The 18,901-nt window shown below is 30.0% G+C and overlaps 3 protein-coding genes across 13 annotated transcripts; 2 read left to right on the top strand and 1 right to left on the bottom strand.

Moving 5' to 3' along the window:
* Positions 1 to 6,321: 6,321 nt before the first annotated feature.
* LOC103573146 (protein shifted) lies at positions 6,322 to 10,730 on the top strand. 4 transcript variants are annotated; one of them, XM_008552087.3, is made up of 7 exons: positions 6,322 to 6,563; positions 6,634 to 6,727; positions 6,831 to 7,073; positions 7,153 to 7,347; positions 7,580 to 7,732; positions 8,638 to 8,733; positions 10,188 to 10,730. In XM_008552087.3, exons 2-7 carry the CDS (start codon positions 6,718 to 6,720, stop codon positions 10,412 to 10,414), a joined length of 924 nt encoding a protein of 307 aa, XP_008550309.1. In that variant the 5' UTR covers positions 6,322 to 6,563; positions 6,634 to 6,717; the 3' UTR covers positions 10,415 to 10,730. The 4 variants fall into 4 exon arrangements, with proteins under 4 accessions (XP_008550309.1, XP_008550306.1, XP_008550308.1 ...); XM_008552085.3 differs by having other exon boundaries at positions 6,338 to 6,414; positions 6,555 to 6,727; XM_008552084.3 differs by having other exon boundaries at positions 6,322 to 6,727; positions 10,188 to 10,728.
* LOC103573145 (5-demethoxyubiquinone hydroxylase, mitochondrial) lies at positions 7,784 to 12,059 on the bottom strand. Of its 4 annotated transcripts, XM_008552081.3 has the most exons (4): positions 11,205 to 11,293; positions 10,948 to 11,127; positions 8,434 to 8,599; positions 7,784 to 8,365 (listed from the first exon to the last, which is right to left on the bottom strand). In XM_008552081.3, exons 3-4 carry the CDS (start codon positions 8,591 to 8,593, stop codon positions 7,926 to 7,928), a joined length of 600 nt encoding a protein of 199 aa, XP_008550303.1. In that variant the 5' UTR covers positions 8,594 to 8,599; positions 10,948 to 11,127; positions 11,205 to 11,293; the 3' UTR covers positions 7,784 to 7,925. The 4 variants fall into 4 exon arrangements, with proteins under 4 accessions (XP_008550303.1, XP_008550304.1, XP_008550301.1 ...); XM_008552082.2 differs by lacking the exons at positions 10,948 to 11,127; positions 11,205 to 11,293 and adding an exon at positions 11,974 to 12,059; XM_008552079.2 differs by lacking the exons at positions 10,948 to 11,127; positions 11,205 to 11,293 and adding an exon at positions 10,140 to 10,222.
* LOC103573143 (DNA-binding protein P3A2) lies at positions 11,295 to 18,530 on the top strand. 5 transcript variants are annotated; one of them, XM_008552074.3, is made up of 8 exons: positions 11,295 to 11,376; positions 13,195 to 13,531; positions 14,269 to 14,393; positions 14,473 to 14,898; positions 15,051 to 15,347; positions 15,671 to 15,811; positions 15,915 to 16,056; positions 17,803 to 18,530. In XM_008552074.3, the coding sequence occupies exons 2-8, from the start codon at positions 13,345 to 13,347 to the stop codon at positions 18,129 to 18,131; spliced, it is 1,647 nt and encodes a 548-aa protein (XP_008550296.1). In that variant the 5' UTR covers positions 11,295 to 11,376; positions 13,195 to 13,344; the 3' UTR covers positions 18,132 to 18,530. The 5 variants fall into 5 exon arrangements, with proteins under 5 accessions (XP_008550296.1, XP_008550298.1, XP_008550295.1 ...); XM_008552076.3 differs by lacking the exon at positions 11,295 to 11,376 and adding an exon at positions 11,978 to 12,067 and having other exon boundaries at positions 13,195 to 13,507; XM_008552073.3 differs by lacking the exon at positions 11,295 to 11,376 and adding an exon at positions 11,978 to 12,067.
* Positions 18,531 to 18,901: the final 371 nt, after the last annotated feature.

Raw genomic sequence — 18,901 nt, 5'->3', positions numbered from 1 at the left:
ATATTTCATCATCAACGACGTAACTTGTACAATTTTTATACTGTAGATTTATTAGAGAACAGGAAAAAAAAGTAATATTAATAATAAAAGACTTTAGATTTATCTTATTTCGTAATCAGTCATTATCATTAAAATTTGTCTCTTATTAAAGTAATAAATAAAAAAATCTATAAAACCCAAATACTTTAGATTGTCCCTCAGCCGGCAGCTATTCAAATAATAAAATAAAAGTAATTGAAATATTTAATGACAATTAGTTTTAATGTAAGAACGAAAAATAATTTCAATTATTAGACTTTAAATAAACTATTTATCCAGGCCAGATGTCGTACACCAGCTTTACATTTTATTGTTGTCAATTGATTGATAATTATATTTAAAAAAAATTAAAATTAAAATAATTGGTTAGTTGATTATTAATCATTTTATATAAATTATAACCGCGTAATAAGTTAATTAATTAATTAACAAATTTATTGAAATCGCCTTAAAAAAAATTTTCTTCACTTTATTTCACAATTATAAATTTATATTTATATTTATTACTATTGAAATTTAAATTTTACAAAGTTACTAGGGATAAATAACTAAAAAAAAACATCCCGCATAACAGGGTAATTGTGCGCTAAAAATTTTAATTAATTAATAAATGATTTTTTATTAAGATTTAACACAGAAGTTAATTCTTATAGATTGCACTTATATAATTAACGATTATTATTACTCGGATGGTGCATAAGTGCAATCTTATAGATAGTTTTAAGTGAAAAAAAATAACAAAGCTGATGTCGCACGGTCTGGCCTAGACTGAATTTACCTTTTTTTAAACTGTCAACACAATAATAAATATATAATTATCTTTCAACATAACAATTATAAAAAATTTACCATAATATTTAAATTAAATGTTTAAAAAATAAAAAAAAAATGACTAATCGAAAATAAATTTCGATATTAACACCGATATATAAAATATATTATATTTAAAAACGAAGACGATATAATAATTAAGTACATTTTATTATTAATGTACACAGAGGTTTTTTAAATATTACTATTACTATTAGTATATTAAATTTAAAAAATACACTCGTGATTAATGATAACAAGGCCTCTAATTGTTGCTTTTTGTATGTGAAACACGCTTTCGCTAAATTTATTTTTTAAAATTCATTAAAATTAAATGAAAGTTAGCCTTCCTTATTAAATTATTATATGTATTATTTTGGCTATATATATAATATATATATATACATATAAATTTTTTTTATAATTGGCGCGCCATTATAATTGTAGAGTAATTATATACATTAAATATTATATATATGTATGATTATTTAGAATATTGAATCATTGAATATTTATATACATATATATATAAATATATAGAGATATTATATATATATATTGAGTTAGTGTTAGAAATTTCGAGAGAAAATGATAACACACAAGAGCAGCTATTATATTAAAGTAATTATAATAATTATTGTCGCTAATTATCTTTTATTATGGAATAATTGCGATAAAGTTTAAGTATATATATATATATATTATTATTATTATTATTATTAATTATTGATTATATTTGCACCAAATGCACGTCCCTGTAGTTAATTATATATTAGGTTGCGACGCGTCTGTGTAGAGATGATTAGACTAGAAAAAAAATGAAACAAACAAAATAAAAAAATAATAAAATAAAATAAATAAAAAAAAAAGGTGCGAGTGAATTGAAGTATAAAAATGAAAATAAAATAGTACATGGCAAAGATAACGTGATTGATAGTCAATTTGCTTAAGATTCATCGAACTTAGATCTTTTTTAATGAGAGAACATTTAAAATATTTAAAAGTAATTCATTTTTAAAATAAAATCAACACTTGTGAGAGTATCAAAGTTTATAATAAATAAAATAAAAAAACAAAGACTTATTAAAAGCTTAAGGGAAAATATGTCTGCGCACATTTTCGCAATTTTTAGAATCAAAAAGAAAAAATTATTAAATTAAATAATTATAAATATTTAAAAAAATAAATGATTTGACTTCCGAGACACTAATCGGCATTAATTCCGTATATTTTTCTACCGTAATAAAATCTCGGATGATTATAATTAAAAAAAAAAAAATAAAAAAGTAACATAGAAAAAAATAATTAATAGAGAAAAAAAGTAAACTTTTTGTCCTCCTTAATTAATTAAAAAATTTAGATCACGGTTTAGATGGATTATTAATCCTCCATGTAAACTTCCAGTATTTTTCACATTAATTTCCATTTGTTTCTTTTTTTAATATTAATCCTTTTGTTCTCAAATTTCTGTTGCAATTATTTAGCCCACGATTAACTGAAATTAAATGTAATAATCTATTGAAATTGTTTGCCAATTACTTATTATATATTTATATATATATTTTGCAACATAATTTATTAATATATATTTTTTTATTTTATATTATTAAATTATTATTTTGAATCGCATTTAAATAATTAAACAAAAAAAAATACCTAATAAGTATTCAGCGTAAATTTATTAATCAACGGTACTCAGTTTATTTGATAGCAATATTATTATAAAGATACTCAGTACTAACAAAATAAATTGATTGCAATAGAGCCGTATAAGATACAAATTGCCACTAAGTCTTGGAACGTCTCAGAACTAAAAGAAATAAACGAAAATAAAATAAAATGAAAACTAAAAAATAAATGCTTAATTGCTCTATTGTATTGTTAATATAAATTATTGTTCAATTAGCTTTTATATTAAGAAAAAAAAATACTATTGTCAATAGATGAACCATCATTAGTTAATAGCATAATTTATTACAAATACACTAACTTAAATTATAAATATATACACTATATGAGTAATTAATACAATTTTATTATAAATATTAATTATTAATTAATGCTGGTTCATCATCAATGGTTGTCATTGTACGCTCTATTAATTAAAAAATATTATGTACTAAGATGCAAAAATAACTCGATTCATATTTCTGCCTAAATGTATAAATAGTTTTTTTTTTTCATTTAGATTTTAAATATTTACATACAGTTGTGGATTAATATGAATAATTGGCACCATTTTATACAAACGTAAGTTTTTTTTGTACCAGACTTGGCTCTGAAAATAATTTATTATAAGAATCTCGATGTTTTATTTAATAATGAATCTCAATGCATCAAATGACAGTAAAAAAAAAAACTTATCAACTCGTCCGATTCAAATTATATATATACATATTATATTTTGACGTTTATTACGTTGCATATTGTTAAGAAAATCATCATTATTATTATTAGTATTATTTTTTAAGTATAAATTATAATTAAATTTTTTTTTTAGTTATAGTCGATTTTTGTAACGCATTCCATCATACGTCCATGTAACATCCCCATGTCAAAAAAAAATAAAAATGATAAAAAAAAATAAAAATGATTAAAAAAAAAAAAACCATTAATTACTAGTCTTAAATGTTAAGTCAAGAAGATGATAAAATAGTTGTAGACTAATATCCATATTCGTGGGATCAATCATGAGGGTGTTGGTGTGTAGAGGGATGACGACTCGTCGACCCCCTGCGGTCTTTTTGAGGGATCCTCAGATCTCTCTTTTTGAGTCTCACTAGTTATTGCGAGTGTCTTCCTTTCTTTTAATCTGTATACTACTAAAATTACTACTACTACTACACTCGGCAAAGAAAGACGAGGAGAGAAACTGAAGATAAAACGAAAAGAGTTATAAAATAAGAGACAAGAGTGCAGCTTCTCGGCCTGGTCGAACGGGTCCAGAGAGTCTGGACAGAAGTCGTGCGAGATCTGACCGATAATGTAATTATGCGGGACAGGTTTTTTGTGGTGTACATGGATCTCACGGTATCTCTCTCACTTTGGGGCCCTTTCAGCGCAGACAGAGATGAAAATAATTCTCTTGTACGGTCTTGTGTATTATATAGAGAGTAGAGAGGATCGAGAATTGCCGATACGATGAGATGGAGATTATCGCGATCTGCGCAAATAAACTTTCATGATGTTGCTCACAGATTAATGTAAGCTATATTATTTATTCTTAGGTATATTCTTTTTTTTTATTTTTAATATCAAAAAAATAGAATGTTATAAATTGATCGTATAAATAGACATGAAGTAAACTTTGTATGAAATATCTTGTGTTGGATCTTATATCATGTGTGATCTCTCCCACGATTGTATATAATATTCAAGACAAGATCAATTGCGTAGCAGGTCGTATCACGATTGATACTGTTACAGAATCTACAGGGTGGTTCATCAATCCATTCTCAATTAGAGTATACTGAGATATATTAATACTTTTATTAACGAACATACAAAAAAAATCAGCACTGGAGCAAATGGGGATCAATTTTTTTATAATACCAAAGTTAGCCAACGTTTAATAATTTTTAAATTTTTTTAAAAATGAAAAATTGTATAAAAAAATATTTTAAAAAATTGCACCCGTAGTTTTTAAAATTTTCTCCATGTGTATATTTTTAATTTTTTTTTTTTTAATGAACTTGTTGAAAAAAAGATCCGAAAATTGGTCTGGTCAGTGTAAGAATAATTAGTTGATATTTTTATCTCTGCGAGGATGAAAAATTAAATGAGTTGATGAGTAAAAAAAATACGATTATAAATAGCAAGAAAAAAAGTTCTCTGGACAGAAACGTGGGCGACGGGGGATAAAACAAGAGCCGCGGTCTGTAATGTCGTCGTCGTCTTAAGAGAATAAGAAATGAGAGAGGAAGTTGAGAGAAGAAAATGCGAGGTATAACAATGAGCCATTTGTTAGGTAGCCCATTCCTCTCAATACTTGGTGAGTACAATGAACACTATTATCAACTATTGATCGTATGTGTTTTCTTAAACCTGTTGCTTGCCCGCGTACCCCGTGCATTATTTATTATTTTTTTGCCATCATTTAATCTTGACAGCATTTAAAAGGCCTTTAGGCTTGAGATGAAGATATCTCTCCAGTCGACTAGTCGTGTCTCACGGAGTCAAATAGAAGTTATTAAAAATAAATTGTGTCTCAGTATGTCGCTAATTGGATTGATTATTTTATTCCATCCGAATATATTTATCTCATGTTGATCTTTCAGAAATGATGGTGATTGATCACAATTAATCAATAATAAATATATTCGCCAAGTTTATTTATTGCTATTTTTTATATATAGATACTTATTCATATTATTATTATTATAATCATTATATAAATTAACGCATCGTTAAAGTGATGTGTGTATTGCGTGCGTGTTGACCGTGTGCGTGACCTGAAAATTATTCGATTTGCTAAGTAGCCGGCTCTCACCTACTAATAACTATATAGTAGAGTATATATACTACCGAAGACATCGTGAGAAACAAGGTCGAGGGACTGCGATTTGTGTTGGTCGACAAGTCTGATCTTCTCTTATTTTATCTTCTCCTCTTCTCTTATAATACCAAATGCAAAGACGAAGGAGACCGAAGAACCAAAGGTGACGTTAAAAACTGGTTCCCTCCTCTCGGATCGGTTACCTCTCCAACGAGCGCGTAAATCCGCAGTCACTTCGCAGCCGGATTCTCAATTTCCCGGACACCCTCTTCTTTTTACGTATAAATAAATAAATATATATATAAATATAAATATATACAAACAGCTTCATACCACTATTATTACAACCAACTCATCTCGTTACACGCGAACCTGTTTAGCAAATTTAAATAATTTCAACGCCATTACCATCAATATATTATTATTAATCCTCATTATAATAATAACAGTAATAGACATATATTTATGTTTTTTTCAACCAGTGTCAAAAGGCATAAAAGGTTTTTTTTTTCTAAATCAAAATTAGGTATAAAGTTTTCACGATGTGAAAAATTGTCTTGTTGACGTTCAATAGCAAAAGGAACTACGTCTTGATCTTTTTTCTTGGTTGTAGCCTTTTACTTTTTTATCTTTTGCTGTCTTGTCTTGTCTTGTCTCGTGGGACTGGTGTACCGCAGCGGGAGTTTTTCGCCGGTGTGCAACAGTGTGCACACACCCTTATCCTGATATATTGGATGGAACTGGTAGATAGGGATCTCGGGCGGTGCGAGAGCACGAAACACAGCCTGCAGGCCTTTTCTCATTGAGTCAGTCAGTCAGTCAGTCAGTTACTTAGCCGCAGTGAACGTGTCGACACGCTCCCCATTTCTCCATCATCTCCTGTGGACATCCACTCTGTATTCTCTGTATCTCCCCACCCCCACCCACTTGTCTTACTAGTCTTTTGGTTCACGCTTCCTCCTCCTCCTACTCTTTCACTCTATCAACATCAACATCACCAGTATCACCTTCACCTCCACTTCTCTCACCATCATCATCACCATCCTTTTCTTCTTCCTTCAACACAACAGGTAAATAAAGTACCCGTGAAATTTTAAATTTAACGCTACTTGAGTAGCTTAATCATAAAACAAGTTAATCAGTGAAGTATAATCATCATCATTAACATCCTTATTATTTTACTGCTACCGATAAAACACCTGTTACAAAGAGAAATGCCGTGGGTTTCGCATGTCATCCTCGCGGCTGTCGCTGCTACTCTTGCTACAGTAATTCTTCATACTGAACAGGTAATTGCCAGACATCATCGCACGGGTAATCCTCATAAGCCTGAAGGTGACATATCACTTTGGATTGATCGACAGCAAATTAAAATGTTTAGCGGTGAGCTCATTTTTTTCCCTGTAATAAAAGTAAATCATAATCATAAATTTAAAATAATCAATTTTGCGTCAAATGATAGACTGATAGTTTTAAATTCTTACAGGATTGGAGATGGAAATCTATGCAATAACTGAAGGCAGAGTGCTGTCATATTTGCTGGACCCAGAATTAGAGAATAAATTACCGATAATTCCCAGTGAAGTGTCTTATGTTAATTTTACATGGAAGTCTGGAGTTAAAAAATATTATTACAATTTTTATCGTCTGTCTTCACTTGACGAGTCGATATTAAAAACACCATCGATCACCATAAAAACAAAAGGTCGTGTGCCTAAAAGACCTAAAGGTAATTTAATCAGTTATTATCATCATCATTAATATTATTAATTAAGTGAATATAAATTAATGGTAAATATTATTTTAAGAATTCAGCATTTTATTGACCTGCTCTGGCAATAGCTCAGGAGTAGTACAATTTAGCATTGGACTGATCATTGAGACGCGCAAGGGTAAACCGCTAAATGGGACTCCCCTACGTCTCAACTTGAGAAAAGAATGCGCCGTGCGCGGTGAGTGCGTCAGTCGCGCCCAAGATCACCACTTCTCCACTCACACATACAGTTCTGTATCACCAGTAATCATATCACCACCAATTTGTTGCATGCTTTATGATCAAAATTTATTAATTAAATAATTAATTTTAAATTAATATTAATAATAATCTCTGCATGTGTTACTCTAATGCTAAAAAAATATAAAAAGACTAAATAATCCCACACTAGTTATAATTTGTTCTTCAACATTAAATAACAAGTTGATATATTTAGCTAATGATAATCTATTTTATTTCAGAACCAAATCCAGGACCATGTCCTGATGGTTACATGGGTCCACCGCACTGCAAAAAAGCCCTTTGCTACCCAGTTTGTATGAACGGCGGTAATTGTACTGCACCAGGAGTATGCTCATGTCCTCCTGGTTTCCAAGGACCTTATTGCGAAGGCGGTAAATATATTTACTTTTTTTTTTTTACTTTTTAAATGAGATAAACATAAATAACTGACTTTATCTTGTACGTTTTAATTTATTTTTATACTTTAAAAGTAGTTTGAGTACTATATACAATATAATATTTCATCAATAACAGTCTTTCGTGAGCATCAATTAAATTATAATATAAACAAGCAGTCGCTAAAATTTATACGACTTTAGATATCGCAATAGCAGTTTTACATCCTGCTTTGATAATTTTTGTCAGAGCGTCATAAAGCGGAGCTTGTTCAGCGCCAAGATCTATTCCCGTATCATGATGCTCCTGTTCTTCGTCGCGAAATTTTTTGATGGTCTCTAATAATTCTTCATCAACACCATTGTCTTTATTACTATCCTCCATTAATGCACGTAATTGATCATTGTAGTGTTCAACAATAACAGTTTCAACGGCTACTGTACAAGCCATCGCGGCTTTCTCACCCATAAGCGCTGTACCAGCACCCAAAACAAATCCCGCGACATTCCATATTGGAAGCAGAGCTGTTGGTCTTGCTCTGTACTTTCGAATCAGCTCCTCAAATTTCTCTCTATGTTTCTTCTCTTGATCCCACATGTGTTCAATCGTTGGACCCACTGATGATTTGCCTAATCATTTTTTTTTTTTACTCAATAACATTATTCTATTTAATTAAATACCAAATAATTGATATTACCTAAGACAGCCATTTGTCCAGCGTAAATTCTGTCAGCTCCTAATTCCCCAGCATGATTTACTCGTATTATTGAATCGATAAGTTTAGCTGCTTTGGTATCTGCCGTTGCAACGGATGTTGAACTAGCAAAACGTACTCCATTACGTCCTAATTTTAACATTTTCTCCTGCAATTAAATTATTAATTGAAATTTTTTAATTATAGGAATTTGCACAGAAAAATGTTTGAATGGCGGTAAATGTATTCAAAAAGATACTTGTGAATGCCCAAAAGGATATTTTGGTTTACACTGCGAATTTTGTAAGTATATTAATAACATGACTAGTCTTTAAAAAAAAATATAGAATATCATGAATAAATTGCTTAATTTTTAGCCACAATTTCAAAATTATTTTAATTTAATCATCGTCAATTGATATAATCTATAAAGTGACAAAAAAAAAAGTACTGTTTTGACCGATTGCTATATTTATTGACATTTGTTATTATTGATTTGGCCAACGTTTCGGTAGCTTATTCATCAGACCCAGCCCCCACTAATCTATACTCAGGAGGTTTTATAAATATACAATCTTTTTAGTTTTCTTAACAGCCATCTACCCTAAAAGGTTAGCGTGTCAATATTATCCTTTTTATTACTTTTGTTAGTTCCCTTCTACTAAGGGAAGTCCTCTACTCAATTTCTCCCTACTCTCTTTCAATATATTGAATATTAAATGTTACAAAATTTCATAGAAAAACAAAACTATTTTATAGTGCAAATGATATATTATGATGATAAACAAATCGAAAGGTCATCTAGATAAATTGCAATAAATTTTATTAGCGATCAGAAAAATATTTAAATTATTATTAATAAATTTTATGATTTTACCACCATTGATATTTGATTTAAAAAGAATTTATTGATGTACCGTCATTACTGTCTCTCCCTCTCTAAACTAAAATCAAAACTAAACAGGGAGCCAGGCATTAAAGGTATTCCCAGATAGTGCTCTCTCCCCACTTTTCAAAAATTTTAAATGTCATAACCGTATTAAAATTTTATTAATTGGAGAAATTATTGGAGAAATTGTAACTGCGTTGTTTTTTTTTCAACTAATGCATTAACTTTGTTTTTTTTTTTTTTTTTTTTTTTTTTTTTAATTAAGAGAGGTCTGAATTTTTTTCTCTATCACACTCGAGGCGATGAACGGTACTATCCTTGTTGCACTTACACAGTAAATAGAAACTTTGTTCGCGTTTTTCTCTTCAACAAATAAACATTTTGGAAAATGAAAACATAGATTGCTATATTATAGAGTAATGCATCAAGCTTCCTCTCAATTTTGCATTTAGAGCTTTCGTTTGACAGAAAAACTTGGACACAAATTACTATAGACCCTTTTTAATTGATAAAATGTAAATACACTTATGACAGTTAGGGGTCATTATTTTTAAATAATCGAGGGGGGCATTGTCTAAAAATATGTCTCTAAAGATCTGAATGTTTTTTGCAAATGAAAAAAATGTATGTAATTCAACTGCTTAAGAGTGACTTGGGGGTAATTGTGGGTGGCTGCAATTTTTGGTTGACATACTAACACCTAAGCAAAACATTTCCGAAATCTAGATCCAGTAGTTTTTTTACTTTTCATTTCGTTTCGCGAAAAACACGATCTTCAGGTACATCTAAAAATGTCATTAATGACAACAAACGTACTTACGACATAAATTAACAGTAAACAGTAATTTTGCTTTTTTTTTTTTTTCAGCAAAATGTGTAATACCATGTCTAAATGGCGGCAAATGTAAAGGAAATAATATCTGTAGATGTCCAAATGGTTTCAAAGGTGATCACTGTGAAATAGGCCGAAGATCGCCCCAGAGATCAGCGTGCACACGAGCATGTAGAAATGGAACTTGTCAACCTGACAACACGTGTCTGTGCGATGCCGGATGGTTTGGTAAATTGTGTAATAAAAATAAACCATGGGCTTAGCACTCAAACTCTATAATGTTTTACTTTTAAGTGTATAGTTATAATAGTAATAACTCTCTCATCCAGTATTTTATATTTTTGTACCATCAGATGGATAAATAGGAGTATGAGTAATAACTTAAATTGTCATCATCGTTATTACCAGTAAAAATTATCAGTTTGATTTTAACTACGATAAAACTCATTACAATTATAACTATTATTATTTTTAATTGTAATTTTAATTTTTTTGTGATGTTATCCTGATTCAGATGTGATATGTAAAGCTACTTTACACCATTTCCTTAATTAAGATATTAAAAAATAAATAAAAATTATTATTAATTCTTATATATTTTGTTAAATAAATAGTTGTATAATAAATAAAATATTAGTAACATAATAAAAAAAAATATTTTTTACGCATTTACAACGCAATCGATTCATGATACCAATCGTCAAATTTTAAAAAAATTTTCATTATTAAAATAAAGAAAAAGAAAAAAAAAACTTTGACAATTAAATAAATAACAAGTAAATAAAATAATGCTTACAATAATTGTCAGGAGAAAAGTGTAACAATTAAAATTCCAGTGTTTTTTCGAATAAAATTACAAAAAAAAAATTTCAAAAACTTTTTTTGCCAGTATGTAAATAACTGATGAAATATTGTTGTGCGAATTCGCGCAATTTGATAAAATTTTCTGCAATCTTTAGGTTTTGCGATTGAATTACTAGAGAAAAATATAAACGTTAGGTTAGTCTTGATCAGTAGTTTATATTAATCAACGGAATAAATTGTATGGCTGACATAATACGTCACGTGTTTGAGGAACCAATGGAATAGCAGATAATGAGGACGCCATGACGCGTACCCCAGACAATATCAACCAATGAAATTATTGCAGGCCCGTATACATGTATATGGTGTTCGTGTTTCACTTGTAGCTGTTGGTTATACGCCAAGATTCCGTAGTTGTCTGGTAAGTTAAAATAATTAATAAGCATAAAAATATAATGTAAGTATAAATTGAAATATTTAGGTATTGTTTTATAATTGGAAATGTAATCTGTAGATGATTTATTGGTGGAGTAGTATGGTGGGTGGTTTTAATGCGCAGACTCACTCAAAATGGCCGTGTGCCGTGTATAACCCCGCGTTTGTTGTTGCTCGTGTGTGCTGGAGTTGTTGGGTAGAGAAGAGCAGAGAGCGAGTAACAAGGAACGAGTAGCAAGTAGCTCTTTACCAAGTGGTGTATACCTATAGCAGATAGATGGATGAAGGGCCCGCGTAATCGATCGATACATGAAGCCGCTGCCGCTGACGTTGGCAAAACTGGCCATGGTGTCTGTTGTGCGCGTTGTGTTGCCGAGACGTTGTTACAGGGTGCCGCGTTCGTTTCCCCGCGGTTCTGGGTCCGAGCCGTTGTTGTTATTCTAATTGATAATTGTTATAAATAATAATAATTTATAAAAACAAATATTTTAGGAGTGAACCTCTGTGAAATGTTAGTGGTACGACGACGCGGACAACAACAAGAACAACGTGGTTAGGGCGTGGTGTAAAATTAGCGCGTTACCGCTTGCTGCTGCTGACGACGGCCTCTCCGCAGACGCAATACCCCTGAGCTTCAGTGCTTCTGATCGGCGGTGACCACTCACGGACCACACAAGGTGCGTACGCAACTCCCGATTTCAACTGGGCCTGCTCCATGGCTTCGCGGCTTCCTTGGTCATGAGCTTTGCGGCCCCCGCGGTTCTGTAAACTCCGTTTACTTTTCAACCAAACGTGTGCCCTGCGCATTTTCATTGCCCCCCATTCTTCGAATAAACGCGCCGTTTTACGTTCGCTAATAATCGTGCGCGCGATCATGATACTCTTTGTGTGTGAGTCTACTTTGCTACTTTTAGTTTTGTCAGGACACGAGACACTTGACAGTAGCCTGCCGTCATCAGGCTCATCAGCATGATACCATCTTCCAACATGTAGGTATTCCTTGGTCAATCCACGCATCACTTTTTCTCTATTCTATACATTATTGCTGCTACTACTACTACAACAACAGCTATTGTCATGACTTTGATGACGACATCCAGGTCGATTGTCTGGTCTATATGTTGTTATCAGGAAGATGGTATTTGCCTGAATATCAAGTTACCCCATCCCAACAACCCCTATATCATAACTCACCCCTTGTTGCTGAGCTGAGTCTTAGACATCACTCAACCAACGAGTACTTAAGGTCTATTTTCCCTAGCCAGTTCATCGACCCTCGTTCCCAACCCCCTGCGATCTACCATTGCGTGTTCTTTTTCCCTCGGAAAATATATTTTTCAACGATTATAATAGTTTACTTTTACCAGATATATATTAACTATTTTAGCTAGTCTACTCGTGCCCTAATTTACTAATGACTTGATCAAAGTATACATATATATGCATATACTTTGTGTACTTGAATAATTGATTGACGTACTGAGTGAAAAAAAAAAAAAAAAATAAATAAATAATGTACGCACCCCGTAGGTCAATATTGTAAAATGTAAAGTATATTATTCGAAGGAGGGGTTTGCTTACGTACGGCATATGCTAGGGGTTCTAAGAATGACTCAGAGAAACCATAGGTATCAAGGTTGAACACTATTAGCCCAGTGTTGTAATCGATTAGGAATAAAAATAAAAAAAAATAAACAAGATCCGAATGAAAATCAATAGTTTAATTATTTTACAGGCAAGCTGTCGTTACAGCTGTTGACTTTAATCGATTTTATTTATTTTATATTTTTTATTCACTCGACAGGGCCTGGTGATGTACGTTGGTTGGAATCCAAGGCTGACATAGAGTTCTGGTGGGCCCTTGCAAATCCGTTAATTGGAGGAGAAGAAGATAATTTATAAAAAAATATTAAAACAAAAATCCGCTACGCTGGAGGTGATAAAGAGAAGGAGGATGGTTTCATTGCCGAGCACTGAATCTGGCAACATGGATCGAATGGACCGACTGACGGACGACGACGATGATGAGCCTAGCAGTGGATCAGAGGCATATGACGATGGTGACCTCATGCAACAAGCTATGGATGACGATGTGACGGCCCAGCTCGCCGCTGCAGGTTGGCAATACAAATGCGCTAATGGTGATTTCCATTTTTTTGCTTTTTTTCATATATGATTTTCTTCTCTAATATCATATATTACTTTTTATCTCAAAGTCCGAAAGAAAGATTGACTTTTTAAATATATTTAAAAATCATAATTTAATTAAACAAATTGTTGTTTGATGACAAAAAAAAGCAAATTTACAAGAGATCCAGTAAGAATTTTTTTTATAAATATGTAAACAATTTTTATTGTTTACATAAATGTTTTGTATTTACTAAATTATTTTTATTTGTGTGCATTTTTTTGTTAATTTATTGCATATGTATTTTTTGTTTTTAATTACTGTTATATATAAATTGCTAGTTAATTTATTTTAAATTTAGTTTTATTTTTTCATTTAAGTGTCTTTATTTTAAATTGCATTCAATTACTTCTTCATTCATTTTTATATCGTTAAAAAAAAAAAAAAAAAGGAAATGATTGATTTTGATATTTATTCAAAATCATTTTACAACTGTTAGATAATTTGAGTTAGAATATTTTTTCATTATCATTATTATTATTGAATCGTGTGCACGTTCAGTATCACTACTTGCTTATGCTTTTTTTTTTTTTTTTAATGTTTTCAATTTATCGAATGTATTTTATTACTTTATTATTTCCACATCATTATATTAGCGTGATTATTATTGTATTATGTTGACAATGTAAATATTATTCAAAATTTTCTAATTTAATTTATTTTTTTTTCTTCACCTTAAAATAAATCTAGGACCTGTTGGTGTTGCCGCTGCAGCAGCAATCGTATCAGCTAAAAAACGAAAAAGACCACACAGTTTTGAAACAAATCCCAGCATTAGAAAACGCCAACAAAATCGTTTATTAAGAAAACTCAGAGTAAGTTATCAGTTATTACTATTTATTTAAAAAATCAATTATTAGACAATTAAAATATAAATTTAATTATGTTACTTAGCAAACCATAGATGAATTTGCGACACGAGTCGGTCAACAAGCAATAGTATTAGTAGCCACACCTGGAAAACCAAATAGTAGTTACAAAGTATTTGGAGCAAAGCCTCTTGAAGATGTAGTTAAAAATTTAAAATCAATGATTATGGAAGAATTAGAGAGCGCATTAGCACAACAAGCACCACCACCTGTTCAAGATGATCCATCGTTATATGAATTACCGCCATTAATTATTGATGGGATACCAACACCAGTTGAAAAAATGACACAAGCACAGCTCAGGGCATTTATACCGTTGATGTTAAAGTATTCTACAGGTAGAGGTAAACCAGGTTGGGGTAGAGAAAGTACACGACCACCATGGTGGCCAAAAGAATTGCCATGGGCAAATGTACGTATGGATGCAAGGTCTGAAGATGAAAAACAAAAGGTAATATTTATTATTTATCATTTTAATTTCACATGAGATAAAAGATCTAGTTCCCTAATCGGGTACTAAGTCTCTTACCTTAAATGTGAAAAAAATATCAATGAATGCACCCGCTAATATCCATAACATATGTGTATGTATGCATATTTCAGATTTCTTGGACGCATGCGCTGAGACAAATAGTCATAAATTGTTACAAATTTCATGGAAGAGAGGATCTGTTACCAGCCTTCAATGAAGACGACGATAAATCAAATATTTTGGTTCAGCAGACGACACCACATTCGTCGCATGCATCATCAAGTCAAGGACAAAATGAACAACAACAACAGCAGCAGCAACAAACGGTGGGAGTTGTTCGGCTTAGCAGCACGGGTTCATCTAAGGGAAACTCTTCGCCACAACAGATTCTTTCCGCGTCACCTACATCTCTTGCCACTGCCACTCAGGTGCTAGTGAGCGACTTTTTAAAAAAATAACAATAATTGTTCACTGTTATTTGTTTTTTAATATTTTTATTATTATTTTTTTTTTATTTGAGCATTAACTTTTTTTTAATTCATTAATTTTTTCAATTATTATTATTATTTCATTTTTTATTATTTCCTATTATTTTTATTCGTTTTATTTAACATTTGATTAGGTGTTCAGTTTCCCTATGTTGAATTACGTTATTTATTTTATTATTTACATTATTATAACTTACTATATATATTTGAATATTATATATAAACCTGTATTACAATATTATATTCGATAAAATTAATTACAGATGACAACACAGTATCCAACAACTGTTTTACAAACGATATCGAATCCCGATGGAACTGTATCAATTATTCAAGTAGATCCAAGTAATCCGATAATAACATTGCCCGATGGTACAACTGCACAAGTTCAGGGTGTTGCCACTGTACGTTACCTCATTCAGCCTAATAAAATTGAATTTTGAATTATTGATAAATAATTATTGTTTCATTACTGATTATAAAAATGAAATGAAATATATTATATAGATTCATACGAGTCAAGGTGACGTTCAAACAATTGGTGAAGTAGGAGGTGCTGAAGGCAGTGTTTCTGTTGACATTAACAGTGTCACTGAAGCAACACTGGGTCAAGACGGTCAAATTATTCTCACAGGAGAAGATGGACATGGTAAAACTGTTTTCTATACGCTCTGCACCGTCGCCGGCCAGGAACTACTCGAGCAGTGATTCACTTAAATTGGTTCAGGACCCCTTATTATTTTGCATGCTGCCTGCAGCGATCTATCTTAGAATGAGATATTTTTCAATTTAATTGTTCTTACTTTTTTTTTCTAATTTTATTACTTCATCCAACGAAGTAGAATTTTTCTTTCATTTTTTTTCCAAAGTAGCTTTTTTTTTTTTATTTTATTTTATTTTTTTTTTTTTTTTTTTTTTTTTTTTTTTTTTTTTTTTCGTACTGTAAATACTATCACGTATTGATTAAAAAATTAGAAGTAATGTTAATTACATCTTGGAGAGTCCATTGTCTTATTGATATCTACAAGCCATATATATTTAAAAAAAACATCTTTACGTGTCAAAGATTATATATCTTGTTTATGTGTTTCTTTTATTAAAAATTCGTGACAGATAAATAAACAAATGATTTAGAATTTTAAAACACGCGATAATGACAGAATTAAATAATTAGACATTAAAAATATAATAAAGTTACGAAAAATAGCATTTATCGATTTGTATAAATGAAGTGTACATAAATAATACTTAAATAATAATAATAAAAAAAAAAAGATATATATAATGAAAAATAAACAGTACAATGTACAATGTTAATAACCAAACAGTACAATCAAATGTTCAGTTAGCCTTGTAAAACAATTATTATTTTTTATATAAATAAAAATAGTTCATCACAATAGAAGAATAGGCTGTGGATCGATATATGGATTCTTTATAATTTTACTCTAATTAAGTGAAAGCGAGAGAGGGTTAAAAAACTAAATAAAAGGAACCAGATAGAAGATATCTCATAAGATAGCGAGACGAATTAAACCCTTTATGATTACACAATATTAAATGAATAATTAATTACATAATATATTAAATACTTAATTTTTAAGGGCTAATTTAATAGCTGTAAACAGATTTACCTTCAATTTTCTTTTTTACTCACGGATTTTTTTTCGTTTCGTAGACCGAGTAATCAGTTTTGCATGAAGTACCAAAGAGTGTTCTAGATCACAAAAAAAAATACAGGCTACTTTTTTTTTTGTTTTTTTTTTTTTTGTTTTTTTTTTTGTTTTTTTTTTTTGTTTTTTTTTTTTTGTTTTTGTTTGCCATCGAAAATCAACCAAAGTTACTTTGATCACTTAAAACGGGAATTTTAAATAATTACATTCAATATTATTATTTTTCTCTTTATTCTTATTTGTAGATAAATTTAAATATTTTTTCTTATTAAGTTTATTCAGGCGTTAAATTTATTACAATTTACATTTATTAAAATTATTAATCAATAATAATGTGTAATTTTTAATTTTTAAGTGTTTTATTTAATTAGAACCGTATTCAATAATTGCTTATTGTTATTTGATTAAAAAAAAATTAAGCAAAATTAAAATAATAATAATAATAATTTCTTTTGTGTATTTGTTTTTATCAAACAATAGACTTGAAATGTTTATAATTTATGTGTTTAGTTATCAACGTTATTTCACGCATGATATATCATTATTATTATTATAATTCTTAATTATAATTAGTATAGTAATTATTATTTATATCGGGTCCAAGTTTAATTGAATAAAAGATTTGGATAAAATAATAAAATAAAATAAGAAAAAAAAAATTATAAATAAAATGAATCCTTAAATCGCGGGTAAGAAAACGGACGGTAATTTCGGTGTTGCAGGCTATCCAGTCTCAGTGTCCGGTGTGATCACAGTACCAGTATCAGCAAGTATGTACCAAACAATGGTGGCTAACATCCAAAGTGATGGTACCGTTCAAATGGTCACACCAATGGTACAAGTTCCAAAAGTTGAACCGGGAAATGGAGAGACTATTGAAGCTGTTACTATTCAGGGTCATCCGATGACGATGATAAATGCTAATGGTGAACACCAAGTGTTACAAGTGATATCACTCAAGGATGCTAATGCGTTGACAAAAGCAATGCAAGGCGAAATAATAAAAGACGAAGACAGCCAGCAACAGCAAACAGTATCAAGTCCCGAATGAAGCGAGGTTTACTCTATAGTCTTGTCGGAATGATTTTTATTATTAATATCGTTACATACGATCATTGTAATAATAATTATTTCAATGGAAATACGGCAAATGACTATAGAAGTACGAATTTTAATAATTCAGTACTAATTACTGTGTTAATTGCACAGTAACTCTACACTATCTCTGCTTATAAAACTAAGGAGAGATTTTAAAAATAAAAAGACATTAAAAACAGACAATGATTGATAAATTTAATTAAAAATAAAAATAATAAACAATCTGATGAGTGTGCATGTTAAAGCGTGGTTAGTTTTTTTTTGATCTTATTATAATAATTAGAAAAAAAAAATGTATTACTGTAATGTGTTTTATTGATGGTGATGATTATGGTAAAGAGAAATGATGAATGTTATAAAAAAAATCATTCGATTAGACTTTAAGAATTATTATGATTATTAAAAATATTGTACTTTATTATTAACAGTTGTTTTAAAAATATTTTAAATTCAAAAAATTATTATTTTTTTTTTGTTTATTTTATTTTCCGTTCTGTTTTGTGAGTAATGATTTTTAAAAGTTTTTTTTTTAAGATTGTAGTAATGCCATTTATGTTTAACGTTCCCTGGTAAATAAATTAGTACATTTTACATAGGTCTAATAATTAAATCTAGTCACAAGTTATAAATATAAATATATATATTATTACAATAACCGGGGGAACGTAAAAAATATATGGCAACGTGTGAAATAATTATATTTGAATAAATAATTGATAAATA

Source organism: Microplitis demolitor, chromosome 8, assembly GCF_026212275.2.
Source record: "Microplitis demolitor isolate Queensland-Clemson2020A chromosome 8, iyMicDemo2.1a, whole genome shotgun sequence".
Taxonomy (NCBI): domain Eukaryota; kingdom Metazoa; phylum Arthropoda; class Insecta; order Hymenoptera; family Braconidae; genus Microplitis; species Microplitis demolitor.
Note: the sequence above shows the minus strand (reverse complement) of the source record. Positions and strands in the feature narration are given on the sequence as shown.

Bases quoted from the DNA above. Each gene is read 5' to 3' on its own strand.
- LOC103573143 (XM_008552074.3), top strand. From the start codon at position 13,345: ATGGTTTCATTGCCGAGCACTGAATCTGGCAACATGGATCGAATGGAC. The intron at 14,394-14,472 runs GTAAGTTATCAG...TATGTTACTTAG, and splicing joins GTTTATTAAGAAAACTCAGA to CAAACCATAGATGAATTTGC. The intron at 16,057-17,802 runs GTAAAACTGTTT...TCGGTGTTGCAG, and splicing joins CACAGGAGAAGATGGACATG to GCTATCCAGTCTCAGTGTCC.
- LOC103573145 (XM_008552079.2), bottom strand. From the start codon at position 10,205: ATGGTATTACACATTTTGCTGAAAAAAAAAAAAAAGCAAAATTACTGT. The intron at 8,600-10,139 runs GTAAGTACGTTT...ATTTAATTGCAG, and splicing joins GTTTACTGTTAATTTATGTC to GAGAAAATGTTAAAATTAGG. The intron at 8,366-8,433 runs GTAATATCAATT...AAAAATGATTAG, and splicing joins TGGACAAATGGCTGTCTTAG to GCAAATCATCAGTGGGTCCA.
- LOC103573146 (XM_008552085.3), top strand. From the start codon at position 6,559: ATGCCGTGGGTTTCGCATGTCATCCTCGCGGCTGTCGCTGCTACTCTT. The intron at 6,728-6,830 runs GTGAGCTCATTT...AAATTCTTACAG, and splicing joins GCAAATTAAAATGTTTAGCG to GATTGGAGATGGAAATCTAT. The intron at 8,734-10,187 runs GTAAGTATATTA...TTTTTTTTTCAG, and splicing joins TGGTTTACACTGCGAATTTT to CAAAATGTGTAATACCATGT.